General features: G+C 40.4%; 1 protein-coding gene across 2 annotated transcripts in view; it reads left to right on the forward strand.

Moving 5' to 3' along the window:
* Positions 1-414: 414 nt before the first annotated feature.
* The window catches only part of SOL1 (carboxypeptidase D), a 169,133-nt gene continuing 149,471 nt past the window's right edge, over positions 415-20,076 (forward strand). The window contains exon 1 of one of the 2 annotated variants that reach the window (XM_087666366.1): positions 415-934. In XM_087666366.1, the coding sequence (XP_087522492.1) occupies positions 865-934 (70 nt within the window). In that variant the 5' untranslated portion in view covers positions 415-864. The remainder of the gene's footprint in view (positions 935-20,076) is intronic. The other variant, XM_087666365.1, reaches the window with a different exon arrangement.

Genomic DNA, 20,076 nt, shown 5'->3' on the forward strand with positions numbered 1-20,076 from the left:
AAGCAAATTGCCCCCCAATCCACTCGGAAATGGGTAGACTTCCTTCTCGAAAGAAAAAAATTTCACCCAAAAAAGATAAGTGTGGTAGGTCCAAGGACTTAAGTCCACCACATAGTTAATAAAGGCTTTCCATAATTATACTAACCATGTGAGAATTTCACTTTTTTGTGCATTGCCTCTACCACCTGTGCACAAAAGTGACATAGCTCTAACAAGAAGAGTACCTTTTTCCACCACTAATTTTTGAATCTTCACTCATTAGCTTCTCTATCCTAGTAGCATACCCTTACAAGCACAATTTCGGGTTTTTCGGTGTCCGTGTGAACACCCACTTTGTGGCAAGGGTGCTTTTGGTGATGAGGAAAAAGCAAACATGTCATATGAGATGCATGCAAGTGATAAGAGGAATAAATGTCAACTAGAGTTGATGAGCAAACTGGACTTCACACGAGGAATAAATGTCAGCTAGAGTCTGATCATCAAACTGGACTTCGTCTTCCTAGCCGTTTCCCGTGTCATTTTCTTCCATTTCGTCTGACAAGATCAAAGGAAACGGGAGAGTTCTGACAGCAAAGACCACAGGTGGAGACGGAACTGATTTGGTTCACCGATCGCTTCGAACAAGAACGTAGTTACAGATCAAAGGCCAATCCAGCGTTCCGTTCTTGCAGATCAAAATCCAATTCACCATTTGTTCCTTGCAGTGCAGCAGAAGAAATGCACAGCTATACGGGCTGACAAGATAGGGAGGACCGTAGCCTGAGGCAGGCCAAGAGCCAGAAGCTGAAAAGAATCCTGTAAAAGAAGAAAGGAGCTGCTGTATGGTGTAGCAGGGAGCCGGCAAAAGTCGGTCATTACGGTGCAATGGAGGCCCTACTTTATCTTCTCTGGTTCTTGGGGACAAGTGCTTGTATATTGCAATGCATTTTAGCAGGTGCACCTATTCACATACCTGCATACGCATGTATAATTCAAATGGAGGCAAAAGAATGTCGCCTTTAGCTTGTACTGCTATTGATTTTATGCATTCAGCAGCTAGAGTTAGACAAAAGTGGTAATTAGCATGGATTTATTGCGACACAATGGCACATGCCTTTTGCACATGGCTTGTGTACTCTACCAGTTGAAATATTTATGGTTTGTGCTTTTGTTGCACTTGTTTTCTTACTTATCTTAGTTCCAGCACTTAGCTCAGCATTATGTGGACTGCTCCAGAAACTTGCATTTGCTGCTGTCCTGATTTGGGCTGACCCAGGCTATTGTTCCTACTGCTGGGTGGCAGTTTTCATCTAGGTGACTGTTGGTGGCCTGTGTTTTTGCTGCCAGACCCTGAATTTTGGTTTTCAGCCTGCGTTTCCTGTTGACCTGCTTACGTTTTTCCTGGACAGCTGATGTTTTGTCATCTGCAGTTGATGTTTTGCTGGTTGTGCAGTTGTTTCCAACTTCTTTTCGCAGATCTGCTCTCTGATGGTCTGTGTTTTCAGCTTGATCCAGACACTCTCAAAGGAAGGATCGCACGTGTCCATTGTTGTGCTTTTGTCACTACACTCTCCTCACATCGGTTCTTGTCTTTGTGTCTTGAATTGTATTGCTTGAGTGTTGAATTCATGATATTGAGTTGTGCATCAGCAACTCTCTCTCTCTCTCTCACCCCTTACCTTCTTTTATTTTCTCTGCACCTCACCTCAATGGCAAGGAGTCTACTGATGATAAGCTTAAAGGATGTGACTATCTTACTTGGAGTGCTGGCATGAAAGCTTGGTTTGTTTAGAAGCACATGTGGTATTTTGTTGGTATGTTGTCTCAGGAGCCATCTTACGACCTTGAATGCCCTCTCCTATTCTAGATGATTGGGACAGAGACAACTATGAAGATGGAGTTCTTTCTTGGAAAATAGACACTTCCCCTGCATACTTTGCTCTTCTTCAATGCATCTCTAAAGAAGTCCTTCTAGTGGTTACCTCATGCAAAACAGCTGTGGCTCTCTATGGTCAACTTCAAACTATGAAGTTCGAGGTGATTGATATGATTTAGTCAATTCCTTTGTTAGGTGACACAGATATAGGATCAACTTTGACACAGAAAATCTACCGTTCTAGAAGCACATCTTGTAGGGATCAATCTCTACAAGCTACTTGTCAAGTTTGATGGTGTGGCGAACACCTTACAAGCTAAGTTATTGGCAACATCTTTTAGCTTTGATCATATGACCTTTGTGCTACTTGAGCATATTGCTTCTTTGCAATTATAGGGGAGGTTAACATCTCAATATGATTGTAAGCAGGGTGCTTTCATAGCTATAGAGAGGGGTGACAAGCAGGAGAAGAAAGCTTAGTGTTAGAATTGTGGCAAGAAGGGGCATCTCCAAAAGGATTGCAAGGAACTAGCGGTATAGCGGAAGGAGAAGGAGAAGGAGAAGAAGAGTAAGGACTCATTGTCTTTAGATTTTGATTGTGACTTAGGCCCTTTGGCAAAGGCAAAGTCCAAGTCTATGAAGGCCTCCTCTTCTACGGTGAAGGTAAAGGCCTTAAGGCCTCCCCTTATGCCTTCTAGCCCTAGCAATGTTGGTATCCCTTGTGACTTTCTAGTACTAGAGAGGGTAGCTATGGTGGGGCTTCCTAGCCTCACTCATTGTCTTCAGATTTTGATTCCGACTCAAGCCCTTTGGCAAAGGCAAAAGTCCAAGTCTACGAAGGCCTCCTCTTCTATGGTGAAGGTAAAGGCCCTAGGGCCTCCTCTCATGCCTTCTAGCCCTAGCAATGTTGGTATCCCTTGTGACTCTCTAGTACCAGAGAGGGAGTGTGAGAGGGTAGTAGGTGGGGCTTCCTAGCCTCATCTATATGGAGGCGCAATTGCCCGAGATAGTGGCTTCCCATAGCGTTCAGTGCAATGGACCTAGATTATGGCTTTCCACAGTCTGGCAGTTTGAAATCCTAGAGTTTGCTTGACTTCTAGGTTCACGGTGGGCTATTTTTTGTGACAAAAAGAGCGGACTTTGCTCCTAGTTTGAGCTCACATGAGGGGACACTTTGGCAATTTGGTGCATAGGGAATCCATGGTCACAAATGCATTTGTGGGGCATTAGCGACCTGCATTGAGATTTGGCTATTTGCATTTTCTGTGGTTTAGGATTGGTATGATTGACATTTATATCAATGTCTTTTCGAGGCACCTTGGTGGTGGCTTGCACATCCATTGCTTCAATATCCATGGTCCTATTTGTTGGCATTGTAATATGTACTATGATGCGTCCTTTATCATTCTATACTTCATTATATTGATCGCCAATGATTTGAGAGAGGGTGTTAGCAAAGTCCATATCTTGGGTGTTAGAGTATTCAGTGTGGGTGCCAAGTCTCACAGCCAACATCCGTTTCATTTTCGTGATTGGTCACTGTAGGTTGGCCAACTGCATTTAATACACCTTGCATTGGCTGATTGGTCATTTTTTTGTATTTTAGTTCTAACTATTGTCGGCAGTCCCTCCTCAGTCATGACATCATTAGATATGATTCCTTCAACATGCTTGTTGATTAGTGAAGAGAGGGAGATTCTTGCGATCTATCGGCTGCACACTCAGCCCGTGCCATTGTACTGTTCTTGAGTCTTGGTATATGGATTTCATTTCCGAGTTTAATCTCTCCGAGTTCTCATATTCTATCTATTCTTTTCTGTTCTTTGTGTATTGCAATTTACATGAGTAGCATCTCTTTGCTTTTGTTGCTCCATAGTTTTCTAACAATATACTGAGCTTGTTGGAAGTCCATCCAAAATTTTGTGTTAAGATATCGATCCTTCGTGCTTAACCTCAACTAAATTGACATTGGCTGGTCACTTTCGAAAAGGCAATATTTAGAAAACATATATACATTTACATGGGAGAAATTGCACAAATATTGCTGGCTACTGTTATCAAGGACAGTGGATCCTTCATAGTAGTCATTTTGCTAGATGGTAAGGTGGACTTTTGTAATTATCGCAAGCACTTGCTAAGAGGTGCAATACCTCATTGGGTATGATTATTTTGTTTATCTTTTTGATACAATCTATAAATACAATGAGAATGTGATAACATTCAGATACACTTTGCTTTCTTGTTAGTAGCATTCCTATTGGTGATCTCCCCTATTGTGACAAAGTTAGGGTGATTTGTTGGGCAAGATGTTAGTTATAAGATGGAAGACTCAAATTGACTCATAAGCCATGGATGAGTGTATATGTCTCAAGCTCAAGAGTCATAAGATATAGAACAAAACTTGTGAGGCATCACTCCCAATCTAATCACACATGGGATAATTGAAGTGTTGGGCTTACGTGCAATAGATGGGTCTTTGATAGACTCTTATTCTTTCAAGAGATCCCTTTCTTTGAATGGCTTTAGGTTACCTCTCATTGAACTGGCTCATACATGTATCATGTATGTATGTATGTTCCAAAGAGAAAGTGAGGTTTAAATATCTTTATAAACTACTAAACTATTTTGTTAGTCCCGACCTTAGTCTTTGCTAACTATTTCTGGTTGTTAGCCATTGCTTATTATTTTTGTAGTTACTTTTTATGGTAGTTGTTATTTGTGACAACTTACGAAAATGGTACTCCTAGTAACTTCTAATGTCCTTGATAGTTACCTTCATGTTTTTGACTCCAACAATGACTATTTTTGGCAATGATAATTTTTAGCAACTCCTATTTTAATAGTTCTTGAATACATTTGTCTCCTCCTAGATGAGTGCAATTTCTTTGGCATTCAATGTTGAAGGCAATGTGCACCATAGACATGGAATGCTAAGACGTAGTTTGTTGGAGGAGCAATGGCTGTTGTTGATGGACATGTAGCTCACAATGTTAAAGGTGCAAGTTGCACTTAGCCTTGGGTTGATGATGGTTTAGGCCATGGTGAATGATTTGAGTTTTGTAGATGATTATGTTGTTGTGAATGGCAGTATACTTGATTGGTGGGTCCTTTCCATAGCAACATGGAATGGCAAGTTTTGGGTCTCCCATCTGTGTTCCCTGCCCCTATTCCCCATTCCATGCCTATTCCATGTGACTATATAGCCACATGGAATGGCAAATCATTGTGTTATCTGTTCTCGTTTCTCGTTCCATGTTGCTGTAGTCCTTCCATATTTATCATGATTGAGATGCCAAGAGGAGGGATTGTTTGGTATAGAAGAATGTAGAATTGAGTTTGGAATAGAGATGAAGATTCAATGTTCTCCATGAGTGTTGATACTTGCAATAAATGTGAGAGTGCCCAACGGAAGAAGAGCACGAACATGGAGAGAGAAGGGAAGAGAGAGACTAGACCGATATAAACTCAAAAGCAAGAAGGAAAGAACTTCATTGATTCGAATAGAATGCTGAATCCAAAGGGGATCGATTAGTCCTTGCACATAGCGTGAAGCGTCAATGAGGGCAACAAATCAGGCTGATGATGGAGAATGCACCGAATAATGGAGGACAGCCATTGAATGATGGAGGGCAATCAACAGATCGAGTGTGTTGGAGGTTTGCAAGCAAGGTTGTTACCAATAGAAGAGGGGGCCACTTGCAAGAATATGCCTAGATGTATAAACAATCTAAAACTATAATCAAGGTTGTCACCTTTGTCAAAACGCATAAAATGACAAACATACAAAGTATCTAAGTTCCTAATATCCTTGTTCGACTTAGACTGAGGTACACAAGCATGAGATATCTATGCATGACACGAATGCTGCGAACACCCCCTCTTAGATCTTGGATGTGGCTGAAGGCTAAAGAGGATGGAATGGATCTAGGGGTAGTAGGAGTACCAAAGTCCATTGATGAAGAAAACTTTGAAGAATCTCACAATCCTATGAACCCCCCTATGAAACATTGAGGGCCAGGGAATCCAAAATTGCATCACTGATATTGACCCTGCTTGAATGGAATGGAGGGCATGAGGGAACCACTGGAGGAGATGGTGGGAGATGGGATAGAACTTGTGGGATATATGGTGCACAATGGAGAATAGGTGTTGCAATAGAAAGTTGCCTTAGAGGGCTTTGCACAATGGAAGGGGAATGGAGTTTTTATAGCCTTCCTCTCCTGCTAACTTGTTGCAACTTGCAAGAATGGATTTGGTAGAAGAATCCTCAACAGAGATGGCTTGCTCTCAATGACAACTTGGATACTAAGTCTAGTAATGCCATGAACTAAGAGGAGATGGAAACCAAGTTTGGAACATGTGGGACTTTTGAAACGGAGGTCAATGGACAATCAAGCAATAGTGGCAAAATGCCAACACCACAAATAGGCACTTCTGAGTTGTCACCTGTAGTGACTGTACCCTCTAATGAACAAAGATCAAGCTTGGTGCTGATCTCCTCAAGGAGTCGTATGACCTCGAAGCACCATTGTCAATGCGCCAAGGCCTCTCTAAAGATGAGACAACCGAAGAAGAAGGCTCCGCCATTTGATGGATGTGAAGGAACATTGGCTCATAAGTAACAATTGGGACAAAGGTAGAGGAAGGCTTCAATGGTGTAGCTCCATCCTTCACTCCTTGACGAAGGTAAGTGTATCACTTCTCCTTGGGGATGTGAGGTCTTTCCATAGTGAGGACACTTTGGGATTTCCTTTTTGCTCTCCCTTTGAATCTATATCAGAATCTGAAGATTTTACAATTATTTAACGTGTTTCTCTTCTTGTTCTTTGCCTTCTTGTCCTTATTGCTTTCTCTTGAATGTATAAGAAATGATTTTGTGGATACAAATTCATCAATTCCAATCTCCTTGAGTTGCTCTTCTTTTTCCAAAACAAGTGAGGTAAGTTCCTTCCAAAGAAGAGTGTCTTGAACTTTGGAGGTGAGTAAACTAGTATAGAAAACAACCTACTTTGGAGATGGGAGATGAGTAATGAGAATCATAGCCATATTTGTTGGGTGTAAAGGCCCTTACACTACTCCCGTGTATATATTTCTTTACACATGTGAACACACCCTTGCGGGTGTAAGTGTACCATACCCTAAGTATAAATACATTCTTTCATTCTTTGTGTGTACCACATTGGTACACACCCATCTCTTGACTCTTCATAGGTGACAGCTGGTGGGGCCAATTGTAGGTATGATCGATAGCAGCGACGACATGGGGGCAGTTGAGAGGTCAAGAGTTGGACTGTTCGACAATTTTTGGACTTTTTTGACAGTTTTTTTAATTGTGTCTTGCAAGCAGCCCCCCTGCTCATTAACGGGGGTTCATATGCACAAGCACAAGGCTCGGATCTGTGCAGATTTATGTCAAAAAAATTGGGGATTTTTTCAGATTTGATGCTGGTCATGCAGAACAGTGACATCTAACCCAAAAATTGCAGACATTGTGTGCATCTGCTTAAAAAAATTGGGGCTTTTCTTATACAAGTGAAATTTTGCTCACGTGAGCCAAATTCACTGTGATTTGTGCACATTTGACCTCAAAATTTGGGGGTTTTGCAGTGAAATTTCTGCAACATTTACCCATCTTTGACACTGGGATGAGGAATTGATGCAATTGGGGCAGATTTATTGCAAAATTTTTGGGGCTTTTTGCATTGGTGTGCATTTTGAGCCAATTTGTGCTTTGACAATGAAATTACAGCAGATTCACTACTGAGTGGGAGAAATTTGGACTTGGGATGCATTAAATGTTGTAAAAGGGCAGCTTCTCTTGGTACATGTATTGCTGAATGCTCATTATGCAGTGAAACAGTGGTACATATAGTACTTGAGTTATTTCATTTGGGCATTATGGTGATGTATTATTGAAGTGGGAGTTGTCATTTATGCAAATGTATCAGATTGGATTCATGTACATGCTGTAATCAGCACTTGGGACTGAAATTGCAGCAAAATATTTGCTTCTTGGATACCTTTGGAAGTTCAAGTGTGTGTACTTGCTGTTATATTCAACAACCTTACCATTGGTAGAAAGTATTTAGCATTTTATTGTAGTCTTTTATTGATGAAGATGGCTGGCAGTGCATCTAAATCTGACACAAAGAATTTTTTTGGAATTTGTAAATTTGATGGCAATGGCTTTGATTTTTGGAAAGATAATATGTAGGGTATACTTTTTTTGAAGGATTGTGATGATGCTTTGGTAGAACATAAAATTGTTGCTTTGTCAGATGAGGATTGGGCTAAAATGAATAAAGAGAGCCATTACTTACATTAAAATGGCTGTCACAGATGATATCTTGGTTGATATCAAGGGACTTACCACTGTTTGTGCAGTTTGGGAGAAACTCAAGGCTACGTATGAGAATACAACTTGTCAATCAGGTATATCTCATGCAAAAGTTAGTCAACTTGAAGCTTGATGAGTCTAAGCTTGTCTCAGAGCATTTAAATGCTTTCGCTGGTATCTTGAGTTAGTTACAGGATATAGGCTTGCTGGCTTTTGATCCTAAGTTGAGGGCGATTTTCTTGCTTATAACTTTGTCAGATTCATGGGAAGCATTGGTTGTGTCATTGAGCAACAACTCCAACTTGACATTTGATGGTGTGCATGGTTCTATTCTCAATGAGAAGATTAGACGCAAGGCAAGTGGGAAAAACAATGGATCAGCCTACAATGTAAGAGGACGAATTGAAAAGAGGACAAATGTAGTGAATAAAAACAAAAATCGTAGCAAAAGCAAGGAAAAACATCAAGATGTCACTTGCTATCAGTGTGGATGCAAAGGGCATAAAAAGCCCGATTGCAGGTACTATAAAAAGGAACAAGAACGCAAGAAGTAGACTAATGCAAAAGGCAAAAAGAATGAGAAGGATGGCAGCTCTACCCCTAAAGAAACAAAAAAGGCAAATGTGGTAGCTAATGTTGTTATTGAGGAGATAGAATAAGATAAAGATACTGATTTGCTTATTGCATCTTCAAATTCATATGCTATGATAGTGGAAGATATGCATATTACTAAAAGGGATATGATAGATGCCTTGTTGTTTGCTCATCATGGTTTGTCACTATCGTGGATTGTTGACAATGGTGCTTCATTTCATGTAACTCCATCTTTGGAGTGTTTTTCTTCTCATGCAGTAGGTAACCTTGGGAAAGTCTACCTAGCTAATAACCATGCATGGGATATTGAAGGAATGGGCACCATGCACTTGGCTCTTGAAAATGGTTCGGAATTGATTCTTCATGATGTTAGGTGTGTACTTGGCATTAAGAAGAGCTTGCTTTTTGTTGGGCAACTAGATAGCAGGGGCTACTTCACTACCTTTGGAAGTGGAATGTGGAAGATATAAAAAGGATCTATGATAGTCACTAGAGGTGGTAAAAAGGGAACTCTACACTATCTTCAAGGCACTTCTTGGAAAGTTTATTGTAGTTGCAGAAGTGTAGTCACACATGGAGTTATGGCACAAGCGTCTTGGACACATGAGCCGAAAGGGTTTATAGGCACTTTCTTCACTTGGAAGAGTTGATGTGAAAAACTCAAAGCTTGACTTTTGTGATGACTGTGTTTTGGAAAAATATATAAAGAGTTCATATTCTCATGGAGCCTCTAGGAAGGCATATATCTTGGATTTAGTCCATTCTGATGTATGTACCATGCTAATAAAAACTCATAGTGGTTTTCGTTATTTTGTGTCTTTTATTGATGATCATTCTAGAAAGCTACGGGTTTGCTTGCTTAAGTTGAACAGTGAGGCATTGGACGCTTTTAAAAAGTTTTATGCATTTGTTAGTACTCAAAAGGGCTTAAAATTAAAATGCATTAGAACAAACTATGGGAGTGAGTATGTATCTAAAGAATTCAATAAATTTTGTGATGTCAATGGGATTAAACGAGAGCTTAGAGCTCCTTATAATCCGTCATCTAATGGTGTGATTGAGCGAATGAATTGCACTTTATGTGAGAAGATTCGGTGCATGTTGTCCAAAGCTGATCTCTCGTAATCGTTTTGGGGAGAGGCACTTAAAACCGCGGTACATATTTGCAACCGATCTCCACATCGTGCACTTAAAAGTGGCATCCCTAAAGAGGTTTGGTCTAGCAAACTTGCTTCATATGACCACTTAAGGGTCATGTACATGTACCTATTGATAGGAGAACCAAACTTGACACGAAATTCCACAGAGGCATCTTCATGGGTTATAGAGATGAAGGTGAAATGAGCTATAGAGTTTGAAAAGGTGCTATGCAGCCGAGATGTGGTATTTATGAGTCAAAGCTGCTGAAAAATGCTGCATCTAGTGACTCAGACAAAAAGAAAGTGAAATTTCAGCATGATCAGCAACTTGAACAACCATCAGCCACCACTGAAAATTCAGCTCCATTTGATGCTGGTTATGATAATCAGTGTACCATCATTGAGTGAGATTACAATGGGCAGCAAGGGGATGCTGAAAATCAGCTTGGGCAACAAAATCAGCATGTTGAAAATGAATTATAGCAGCCTGAAAATGTAGTTTAGCACCCACCCAAATAATGAGGTCATTGACATTCCTTTGGATGTGGATCCATCGCTGATAACACAGATCATTGGGTGAGGAGATCTACACATGTCAGGAGACCTATACCTAGGCTTGATCCCTCTCTGGATTGCATTTTACTCACAGATAAGGGTGAGGCTCTCACATATAAAGAGGCATTATCATGTGAGTTAAACCAAAAGTGGGAGCTAGCTATGTAGGAAGAAATGAAGTCATTGTATCAGAATGATACTTGGATTTGGTTTCATTGCCCAAACATAGGAAAGCCATTCCTAACAAATGGGTCTATAAAATCAAGTGTGTGGATGGCAAACTCAAATACAAAGCTAGGGTTGTGGCTAAGGGCTATACACAAAAAGAGAGGATTGACTTTCAGGAAGTCTGTTCACATGTTGTCAAAATGACCACTCTTTGGATAACGTTTGCTATTGTAGCATCTATGGATCTTGAACTTGATCAGATGGATGTTAGAATTGCATTTCTGCATGGTGATTTATAAGAAGAGTTGTGTATGAAATAGCCAGAAGGCTTTGTTATGCCAGGAAAGGAGCACTTGGTGTGTAGGCTTAAGAGAAGTTTATATGGTTTGAAATAAGCTCCTAGATCGTGGTATAAAAAGTTTGATGCCTTCATACTCTCACATGGGTTTAAAAGAAGCAATGCAGATAACTACTTATATATAGAGAAGGTTGATGATGGAAGCCTTATAATACTTGTGCTTTATGTGGATGATATGCTTATTGCTGGTAAGTATAAAAGCCAGGTTAATGCACTGAAAAGACAACTGAATTTAGCCTTTTCCATGAAGGACTTAGGTCCAGCTGAACACATTTTGGGCATGTGTGTGACAAGAGATAGAGAGCAGAAGCTCTTATTTCTCTCACAAGAAAAGTACATTAGCAAAGTACTTGATCGTTTCTCTATGGCAGATGCTAAGCCACTTGGTGTTTCTTTACCACCATACCTTAAGCTTAGCAATATAGATTGCTCAAAAGATGATAAGGCGGCCGGCTCTATGAAGGGTGTTTCTTATGCTTTAGCTTGTGGGTCACTCATGTATGCTATGGTTGCCACTAGACTTGGCATTGCTCATGTAGTGGAAGTTGTGAGTAGGTTTATGTCAAATCCTAGCAAAGCACATTGGAAAGCGGTAAAATGCATCTTGCAGTACCTTAAGGGCACACAAAGAAAATATATTTGTTATGGAAAGGGTACATTAGATTTGTAGGGGTATTGTGATGGAGATATGGTAAGTGACTCGGATACTCGCAAGTCTACTAGTGAGTAGGTATTTACTTTAACTGGTGGGACCATTTCTTGGTGCTTTAGATTGTAAAAGATAGTAGCAATTTCTACCATTGAGGTTGAATATATTTTAGCCACTGAAGCTTCGAAAGAAGTTGTTTGGCTTGGTCGCTTGGTCAAGGATTTTGGGCTGCCTACCAAAACACCTGTCCTTGGATGTGATAGCAAGCAAACCAAAGGGCAAATTGGTTTGAAGGCTTGCTAGTTAGTTTTGACAGCAAGAGGCACTTACATGGCACTTCTGCCTTGACTTACCCAAAACAAGGTGCCCACTCTTGATGATTGCTGAAAATGCCCAAATTGATAGGAAATGTGTAACTGTGCTTGAGAGAACTAGCTGCACCATTGTAGTTTGACAATGCCAGTCTAGGGGATGATAGTCTCTAACAGATACACCATGCCTTTCATGTGAGCTTGTTGAGGCCTTTTCATGGTGATGTGCCCGAGGATGTATTTGCTGAAATTCAACTAGAGGTTGAGGAGCTGGGTGAGATTTCGATACTTGGGTAGATTTTGGCACATAAAGAGAGATAGATTGGAGGCAAACTTTCCAAAAAGTGTTTGGTGAAGTTTCAAAATTATTCACTGATGGATGCCAAGGCTTTTCAGTCAGAGCCTAGGCTGAGTTAGGTTCAGTAGATTAGGGGTCCGGGGCATTGCTTGATGCTGAAGGGGGAGGTCATACTTCCACTTCTCTAGTGATGGACAGCTCTCGTGTATAGTGGATCTTGGATGTGTTTAGCATGCATCTAGGGTACTTCACTAACAATATGTCTACCATGAGGTTGCTATTTAGTGTACTAGTCATTGTAGTTGATATGCATATGGTATGGTTTTTCACATGTAGCTTTGAAACTATACATTTGCATTCGTATGCATTAGTGTATGATGATGAGAGATTGACTATGAGTTGCTGATTTTTAGTGGTTGGTCATAATTTCTCAGTGGTATTCAGTTGGTGTTGTGGAAAACATTATGTTTGATGAATGCCATTGATAGTTCAACCATGGTTTATGCTCAGTATATGCTTTGCTATGGTTGTGTGGCTACAACGGTTGAGATATGCTAATGAGAAATGCATTGCATGGGTTTCTGGCAGTAGTTTTGAATTCTTTATGAGTCTTATGTTTTTTTAAAGTTGGATGGAAATTTTGAATGAGTGTTTGATATTAGCATGGTTAAGTAGGAGCGGCCAATGTTGTTTTTACTATGACCCCTTTTGAAAAATTCCAATGCAATATGTTTTGCTTTGGCATATTGTAGTGCAATTGAGGATGATTGCAAGGATTTCAAGGGGGAGTTTTGTCTTATGAGGATGTGAAATTTTGGTGCTTTTCTTAGCATTTGATTAAAAGTTAATCAAATGTGCAAATGTGACTTGCACATGTGATGTGCAAGTTAATTATTTCAAAATGTGGAACCCAAGACCTTGAAATATTGTTAGAGGTGGATGTAACAATGGAAGCATAAAAATATATTGAAATAAACTGCTGAACAGGGCAAAAGGGAGAGAAAAGAGAAAACACAAGAACGCTGCAAAGGAGAACTTAGAGATGGGCTTGGGAAATGGAATCCATGTACCAAACATGAAACAATTATATACAACGGTGAGTCATTGGTTGCGTGGGCATTGCCACCGACTCCCTATCTCCAACAGAATCATGTAGTGGAATCTACATGTGGTGAATGAATAAACTATGGAGGAGGAGCCCAAATATATAGGACAAAATAATAAAGTTATCAGGTTGGCTAGCATTTAATGCTGGTTGGCTAGTAATAAATGCCCAAATGGTCACTATAATGAGAAATTAAAAAGATCTAAATAACACTAAAATGCCAATCCCGCTACTACACATGTCCAAACACACACATAAATTGACTAGCTTGCTAACACTCCCTCTCAGATCGTGGGTGATCTGATACGATACAATGATACAATGATAATGACTCATCATAGTCCATACAACAAAGACCACCAAAATAGGACCATGGATACCCAAGCAATGGGTAATCAAGCCACCACCAAGGTGCCTGAGAGAGAACTTGATATCGATGTTGATCATATCAACTCCTGAAAATAGAGAAGAACCGAACCATAACAGCTTGTAGTGTTGGTCAACAATGCCTTGCAATAGCGTCTATGATTATCTTGTCAAAAATGCCTTTGAGCATATGTAAATATGGATTTCCCACCTTTAGCCAAGACCACTAAAGTGTCTCTCTATGTGAGCTTGGACTAGGGGCCAATCTTGCTCTTTGTCAAGTAACAACCCATCATGAACCTGGAAGTCAATCTTGACTCTAGGATTTCAAAACCTATGAGACTTTGGTTGATGCACTAGGGAAGTCCTTCTTTGGAATCTATGCACTTATATACATGTATAGATGAGGCTCACCTGCCCCATCTCACTGCCCTCTCATACTCCTCTCTAGCATTGGAGAGTCGTGAGGGATGACTGCATCATGTGTACTAGAAAGTAGTAGGAGGGGCTGCTAAGCCCTTACCACAGTGATTTGAAAAAATGACCCTTTCGAGCTTTAGCCTTTGCCTTGGCCAAAGGATCCGACTTGTCGGAGGAGTCCATATTCTCCTCCTTGTTCTTCTCCTTTGTCTTTCTTGAAGCCACTAATTCTTTGTAATCCTTGTTCAAATTGCCATTTTGACCACAATGATAACATTGGGCCTTCAACTTCATCTTCCTGTCACCCCTCTCTAAAGCAGTAAATGCCTCTTTGGAACCACTATATCAGGATGGAAGCCTTCCTTGTAACCACAAAGATGCCTCATACTCAAGTGGCATGGAGATATGGGTAAAGCTCATTGGCATTGATGGCATCTGGGCCTGTAAAGCCTTGGGTACTCCAAACTCCAAAGGGAGCTTGTAGAGCACAGTCTCCACAAGATGAGCCTCTAGAAGGGTGGATTGCATATGACGAAGTTGATGTTGTACATGTGTAACATGAGGAAGAATGATTGGATAGTATCCTTCAGCTCAAACTTCATTTGCTGGAGCTGGCCATAAAGGGTAACTGCACGCATGGTTGAGGGAGCCTTGTACAACATCTGAAACTTCATCCATATCATTGAAGTAGTCTTGCACAAGGTGAGGGACGGAAGAATCTCTTTAGAGATTTAGTGAAGAAGAGCAAAATATACACATGTATCATTAGAATCCCATGTGAGCACAAATTCTTCATGGTTGTCCTCATCGAAATCATCAGGAAGAGTGGGGCGTTGAGGATGCACAATACCTCTAGAAGCAACGTCATATACTTTCTTTTGCACAAACCATGCTTTCATAAAGGCACTCAAGGTTAGGCAGTCAGGGCCATGTAGTTTGTCATGAGTAGAACAAAGGGGGGAGCCATCTGGAGAGGATAGAAAGAGATGATAAAGGAAAGAAGAGGAGTAGAGAGAGAGTACAACCAAAAGACAAAACAGATTGCACTGAACAAAGTTCACACGTAGTGTAGAGATAGTTGATTTAAAAAAACAAAACTGCTCCAAGAGGATAAAATCTGATCAAACACAGCCAAAAGGTGAAGATTGCAGCCAATAGAACCTTGTAAATACAGTCATCCAGCATGTAGGAGGAATGAATGCAGAACACACAGAAAAAATAGACATTAATTGCAGCCATACACAGTAAAATAATGTAGAAAATGCAAACACAGACTGCGATAGACAAAAGACAGGCAGCAGATGGCTGAAAACAGGCCAATGTGGATCAGTAGCAACTTGCTAGTCACACAAGCAACAATAGATAGAAGGAGATTAACAACGATCAGCTCAGAAGAGTGATGGAAGACCTGTAGCTCCAAAAAACAGCAACAACAGTGTGGATCCTGAAACCTGATACCTTATTAGAAGTGGATGCAACAATGGAAGCATAGAAGGATGCTGAATAAATTGCTGCCAGGAAAGTGGCTCCAGACGCCGGACTTCGAGAGAGAGAAAACAGAAAACACAAGAACACCGCAAAGGAGAACTCAAAGATGTGCTCAGGAAATGGAATACATTTACCAAACACGAGACAGTTGTGTACAATAGTGAGTCACTAGCTGCATGGGTGTTGATACCGGCTCCCTCTCTCCAACAGGACTCTGCACTAGGATCTACAAGTGGTGCTTGAATAAACTGTGGAGGAGCCCAAATGTATAGGATCAAATGATGCCAATAAAGTGATCAAGTTGGCCAGCAATAAATGCCCAAACGATCACCATAATGACAAATAATAAATACATAAATAATACTAAAATGCTGGGTCCACTACTACACGTGCCTAGACTCACACATTAGTTGACTAGACTACTAAAAAATATCAGTTGGTGCCAAAGACAAAAGTTATAGTTAGTTATGCCTGATAGGTACTAGGTGGTAAAAATGTCAGATTTGCACCCTCATGGAATATGTGTTGATACCCTTTGATCCATGATCCGGGCTCCCTAGGCATTTAAACTGTCATTAAATGCAATTGTTGCCCCTAGGTCCCAAGCACCAAGTGACACTAGGGTTTTTTGTGATTAAGTATCATTGTTCATGGATTAATTCTTTCATTCTCATTCATTTTCTATTAAATTAATCACACAATTGCTCCATGCTTGAGCCAATAGTGGTGTCAGAGCCACATACCTTTATCACTCTCGCCATTACTCGTTATCATTCACTACCAGCCATTGCCATTGAGCTCTTTCCGCTCAGCTGGCTGCCCGTGAGCCATCGCCCTCATGACGGCTCTAATTCTATCATTGGCGATTGCACTTTGTGCCACTATTGTTGCATATTCTTTACCAATTGCTGCTCAAGGTGCAACTGTTCCTTTCATTGTCTCCACAACTCAGACTCCCGATTCAGCTCCACCATTGCCGTTGCTACTTTTATGAGCAGACAACTAGCTATTTGATTGTTAATATGCTTGTCTTGGCGATTGTTCTATTGGTCTAGGTTGCCTATCTACATGCCTATCCCTATCAAAGATTTGCCCTAACACAACTTGACTGCCGCCTTCAAACATGTTGCGTGTCACCCTCTCTTAAGTCATTGACATGACCTGTAGTCGCTTCTTCAATTGCCACATCACATACTTCCTGTTGTCTATCCTAGCCGACTCAACTGTGCCATTGTCCCTCGACCAACTGACCTGACACGCTGCCGTTCATACGTCTTCGATAATTCAACTGACAACTTGGCTTGTCATTGTTGCAAGTCAGTATGTCACCATTGCGTCACTTGTCCTATGACCTTGTTGCGTTGACTCAAATGACTCCTCTTGCCAACCAAAATGGTCCCTGGGGCCTATGGCCTTTTCGCCATATCAAACACGATATCGTGCCACTTGACTGACATTAATCTTGTCGCTTTTTCAAAACTTGGGATTCTTCATCGACATTGAGGCTTAATTAATCATTGGCATACAGAGTACCCATACTGACGTTGTCTTCACGCTTCTTCATCATTGGGCTGCTAAAATTTGGGGCTTTTGCTTCAAATCATCTTCTTTGGCTGCGGCGCATTGAAGATGTCCTTTACGGGACTGTTCATACCCATTTCCATCAACATTGAGGACAAATTATCTTAATTTGGTACATTTATTGGGAAAATCTCTTCAAATTCTATTGCTGTCCGCGTTATCGAAGCGTCTTAGCCACTAATTTCTGATTTCAGCATATTGCTGATCGCCACCTTCATCGGTTAATATTTTATTTCTGAAAATAATTATGTTCTGCATATTTTGCTCTCTCCTCAGTAGGAAAGCAGCAATAAAAAATTATTATTCTTCGTATTATTGGACTTCATTGAGGCGGGTGGCATCTCTTCTATTAGCGGCTTATTCTTATTTGGGCATGTGTTTGCCCTCTCTTCACTTGGAAAATATTATTTTATTGCTGATTTTCACTCATGGCCAGCAATAATAATGATTTATTGGGCATGCTTGGTGGTGTTGATAAGCTCAATGGCACCAATTACCCAATGTGGTCTTACATGATGTGATATGTTCTTGTTGTGAAGAATCTATGGTATATTGTGAACGGCATTGAGTAGAGGCCGGTTTCTCCAACACGGGCACCACCTCCCACCTCTGCATTGTGAGGTGGGTCTCATGATGCTGAATCATCTTCCTCTTCCACAATGCCTCCCACTCAAGATCAAATTTGATGGGATGGCTATGACACCCAAGCGCATGCCTTAATTGCTTTATTCGTGAAGAGAGGTATCATTCCATACATCCGATCACGCAAGACAGCCAAGGATGCATTGCATAAGCTTGCATCATTATATCAAGTGCGTAATGAAGCACACATTGCTTACCTATATAAGCAGCTTGAAGATGTTTTCATGGAAGGTGGTAATATGGATACCTATCTCACTGGCATTAAAGATCTTATTAAATAATTATTAAATATTGATGAAGAGGTCCGAGATAATCAGCTTGTTTCTATCACTCTTAATGGTCTATTGGAGTCATATCAAGGTTTTGCTACCACAATGCGGTTGGTAACTACGGGTAACCAAGTTACCTATAGTTTCGATTTGCTTGTCTATTGTCTTGATATATATGATTAGCACCTTGCTGAATATCCCATTGACAATTCCTTATTAACAAAGGAATCCTTCCATGATACACATTTATGGCATTAGAGGCTCTAGTTAGAGGATATGGTCAAAAGTGTTTCAAAAATTCACTTGCCATTAAATCACATTTGTGAAGGATATTTACTTGGTAAGATGCACCAATTCTCCTTTCTTAAGGATTCTCATATCCATTTGCCATCTATTTTGCATCTCCTTCATAGTGATGTTTGTGTTCCTATGTGGACCAAATCCATTGGTGCATTTCTATATTTTATCACATTCATTGATAGTAGATTCTGATTCACTTGGGTATATGGGCTGAAATCTAAGTTTGAAGTCTTCTTTTGCTTCAAGACTTTCATTGCCATGTTAATTTGCATGATTCTTTTTTGGTTTGATGCAATTCTATGTGCCACTTGTGTTTTGAAGAGGTGTCCCACGAGAGCTTTACACACTATCACTCCTTATGAGGCACGGACTGGGTCCAAGCCCCCCCTCTCTCATATGAGGATTTTTTAATCATTGGCATATGCTGGTGTGCCTTCTCAAAAAAGATATAAACTGGATGCTAAGGTTGTTCGTTGCATATTTATTGGCTATAGTGCTGAAAGTAAATGGTACGTTCTTTATCAACCCTCTACAAGTAAGGTTATTGTCAGCCAAGATGTTATCTTTGCTAAAAATGCTTCTCATCCCTTGCTGGACTGTCAAAAACAGCCAATTTTTGATGTTTCAAACATTTTTGATAGCCTACTTCCAATTTTCCAAATGGTTCCATGGCTAACTCTTCTTCTCAAGCTTGATTTCCACCACCTATAGATACATTACAGCAGTCTATTCAGCCTGATTTACAGCCACAACAGCATCATGATACTTTGTCCGAAATGCCTCTTACACTCTTACAGCCCTTCTTGGAGTTCCTCCACTACATGATTTTCAGACATGTCTTTTTTTACTATTTCCAATTGTCGTTTGCATTCTGTGAGTTCTTCTCTTAACTTTGTGATGACCATGTTTCTTTCATGCATGCCCCGTTCAATTTCTTCTTTCCATGGCACAAATTGTGCATAGAAATGCCCTTCTATTTCAGCCTTATATTTCAATAGCATTTGTGCTTTATCAGCCTTGATGGGGCCTCCCACATGGTGCCCAGCATTTCATTTATACATATTCTCATTTGCTTTTGTACTATTTCTAGCTTGCTGTCCTGCATTTTGCAAATCTCATGAAGTGCATTTATGCAAATTTGCGCATTTGAGTCAACCATGTGTTTAGACTGGCTCCATACTGCACTATGTTTTCTGTCTTTCTCCCCCCTCATGTGAGAGGTGTTGGGGGATGACCCTGCCATTCCCCTTTGTTGCTACAGGTGAAGTAGTACAGACAGGTGGTGATCAGATGATGATTAGATTGGTGGACAGTAAAAAAAGTTTGCTATTTTAGGAGATTTTTAGAGAGAAAAAGAGAAATTATAGTGAGATAACTTGTGAATTAGGAGGAAATCTTCAATCTTTAGCCAATCAAAATGAATAAACAAACACTATTTTCTGGAAAATGTTGTTAGTAAAAATTCTATTATCTCTCTTGGCATTAATGTGAAAGCCGATCCAAGGGGTTAGGCAAAAAATATGAGATCAGTTTTTGAAAAGTGTTTTCCCCATAAAGGTTACTGAAATTAAGCACAATCAGATGCACAAGACTCTGTTTGGCGAGCATGCAAAAGCCACAACAAGAAATAAAAGTCCCCCC

Source organism: Lygodium microphyllum, chromosome 25 (genome assembly GCF_053477565.2).
Source record: "Lygodium microphyllum isolate KBCC chromosome 25, Lygodium_microphyllum_v1.1.10, whole genome shotgun sequence".
NCBI lineage: Eukaryota > Viridiplantae > Streptophyta > Polypodiopsida > Schizaeales > Lygodiaceae > Lygodium > Lygodium microphyllum.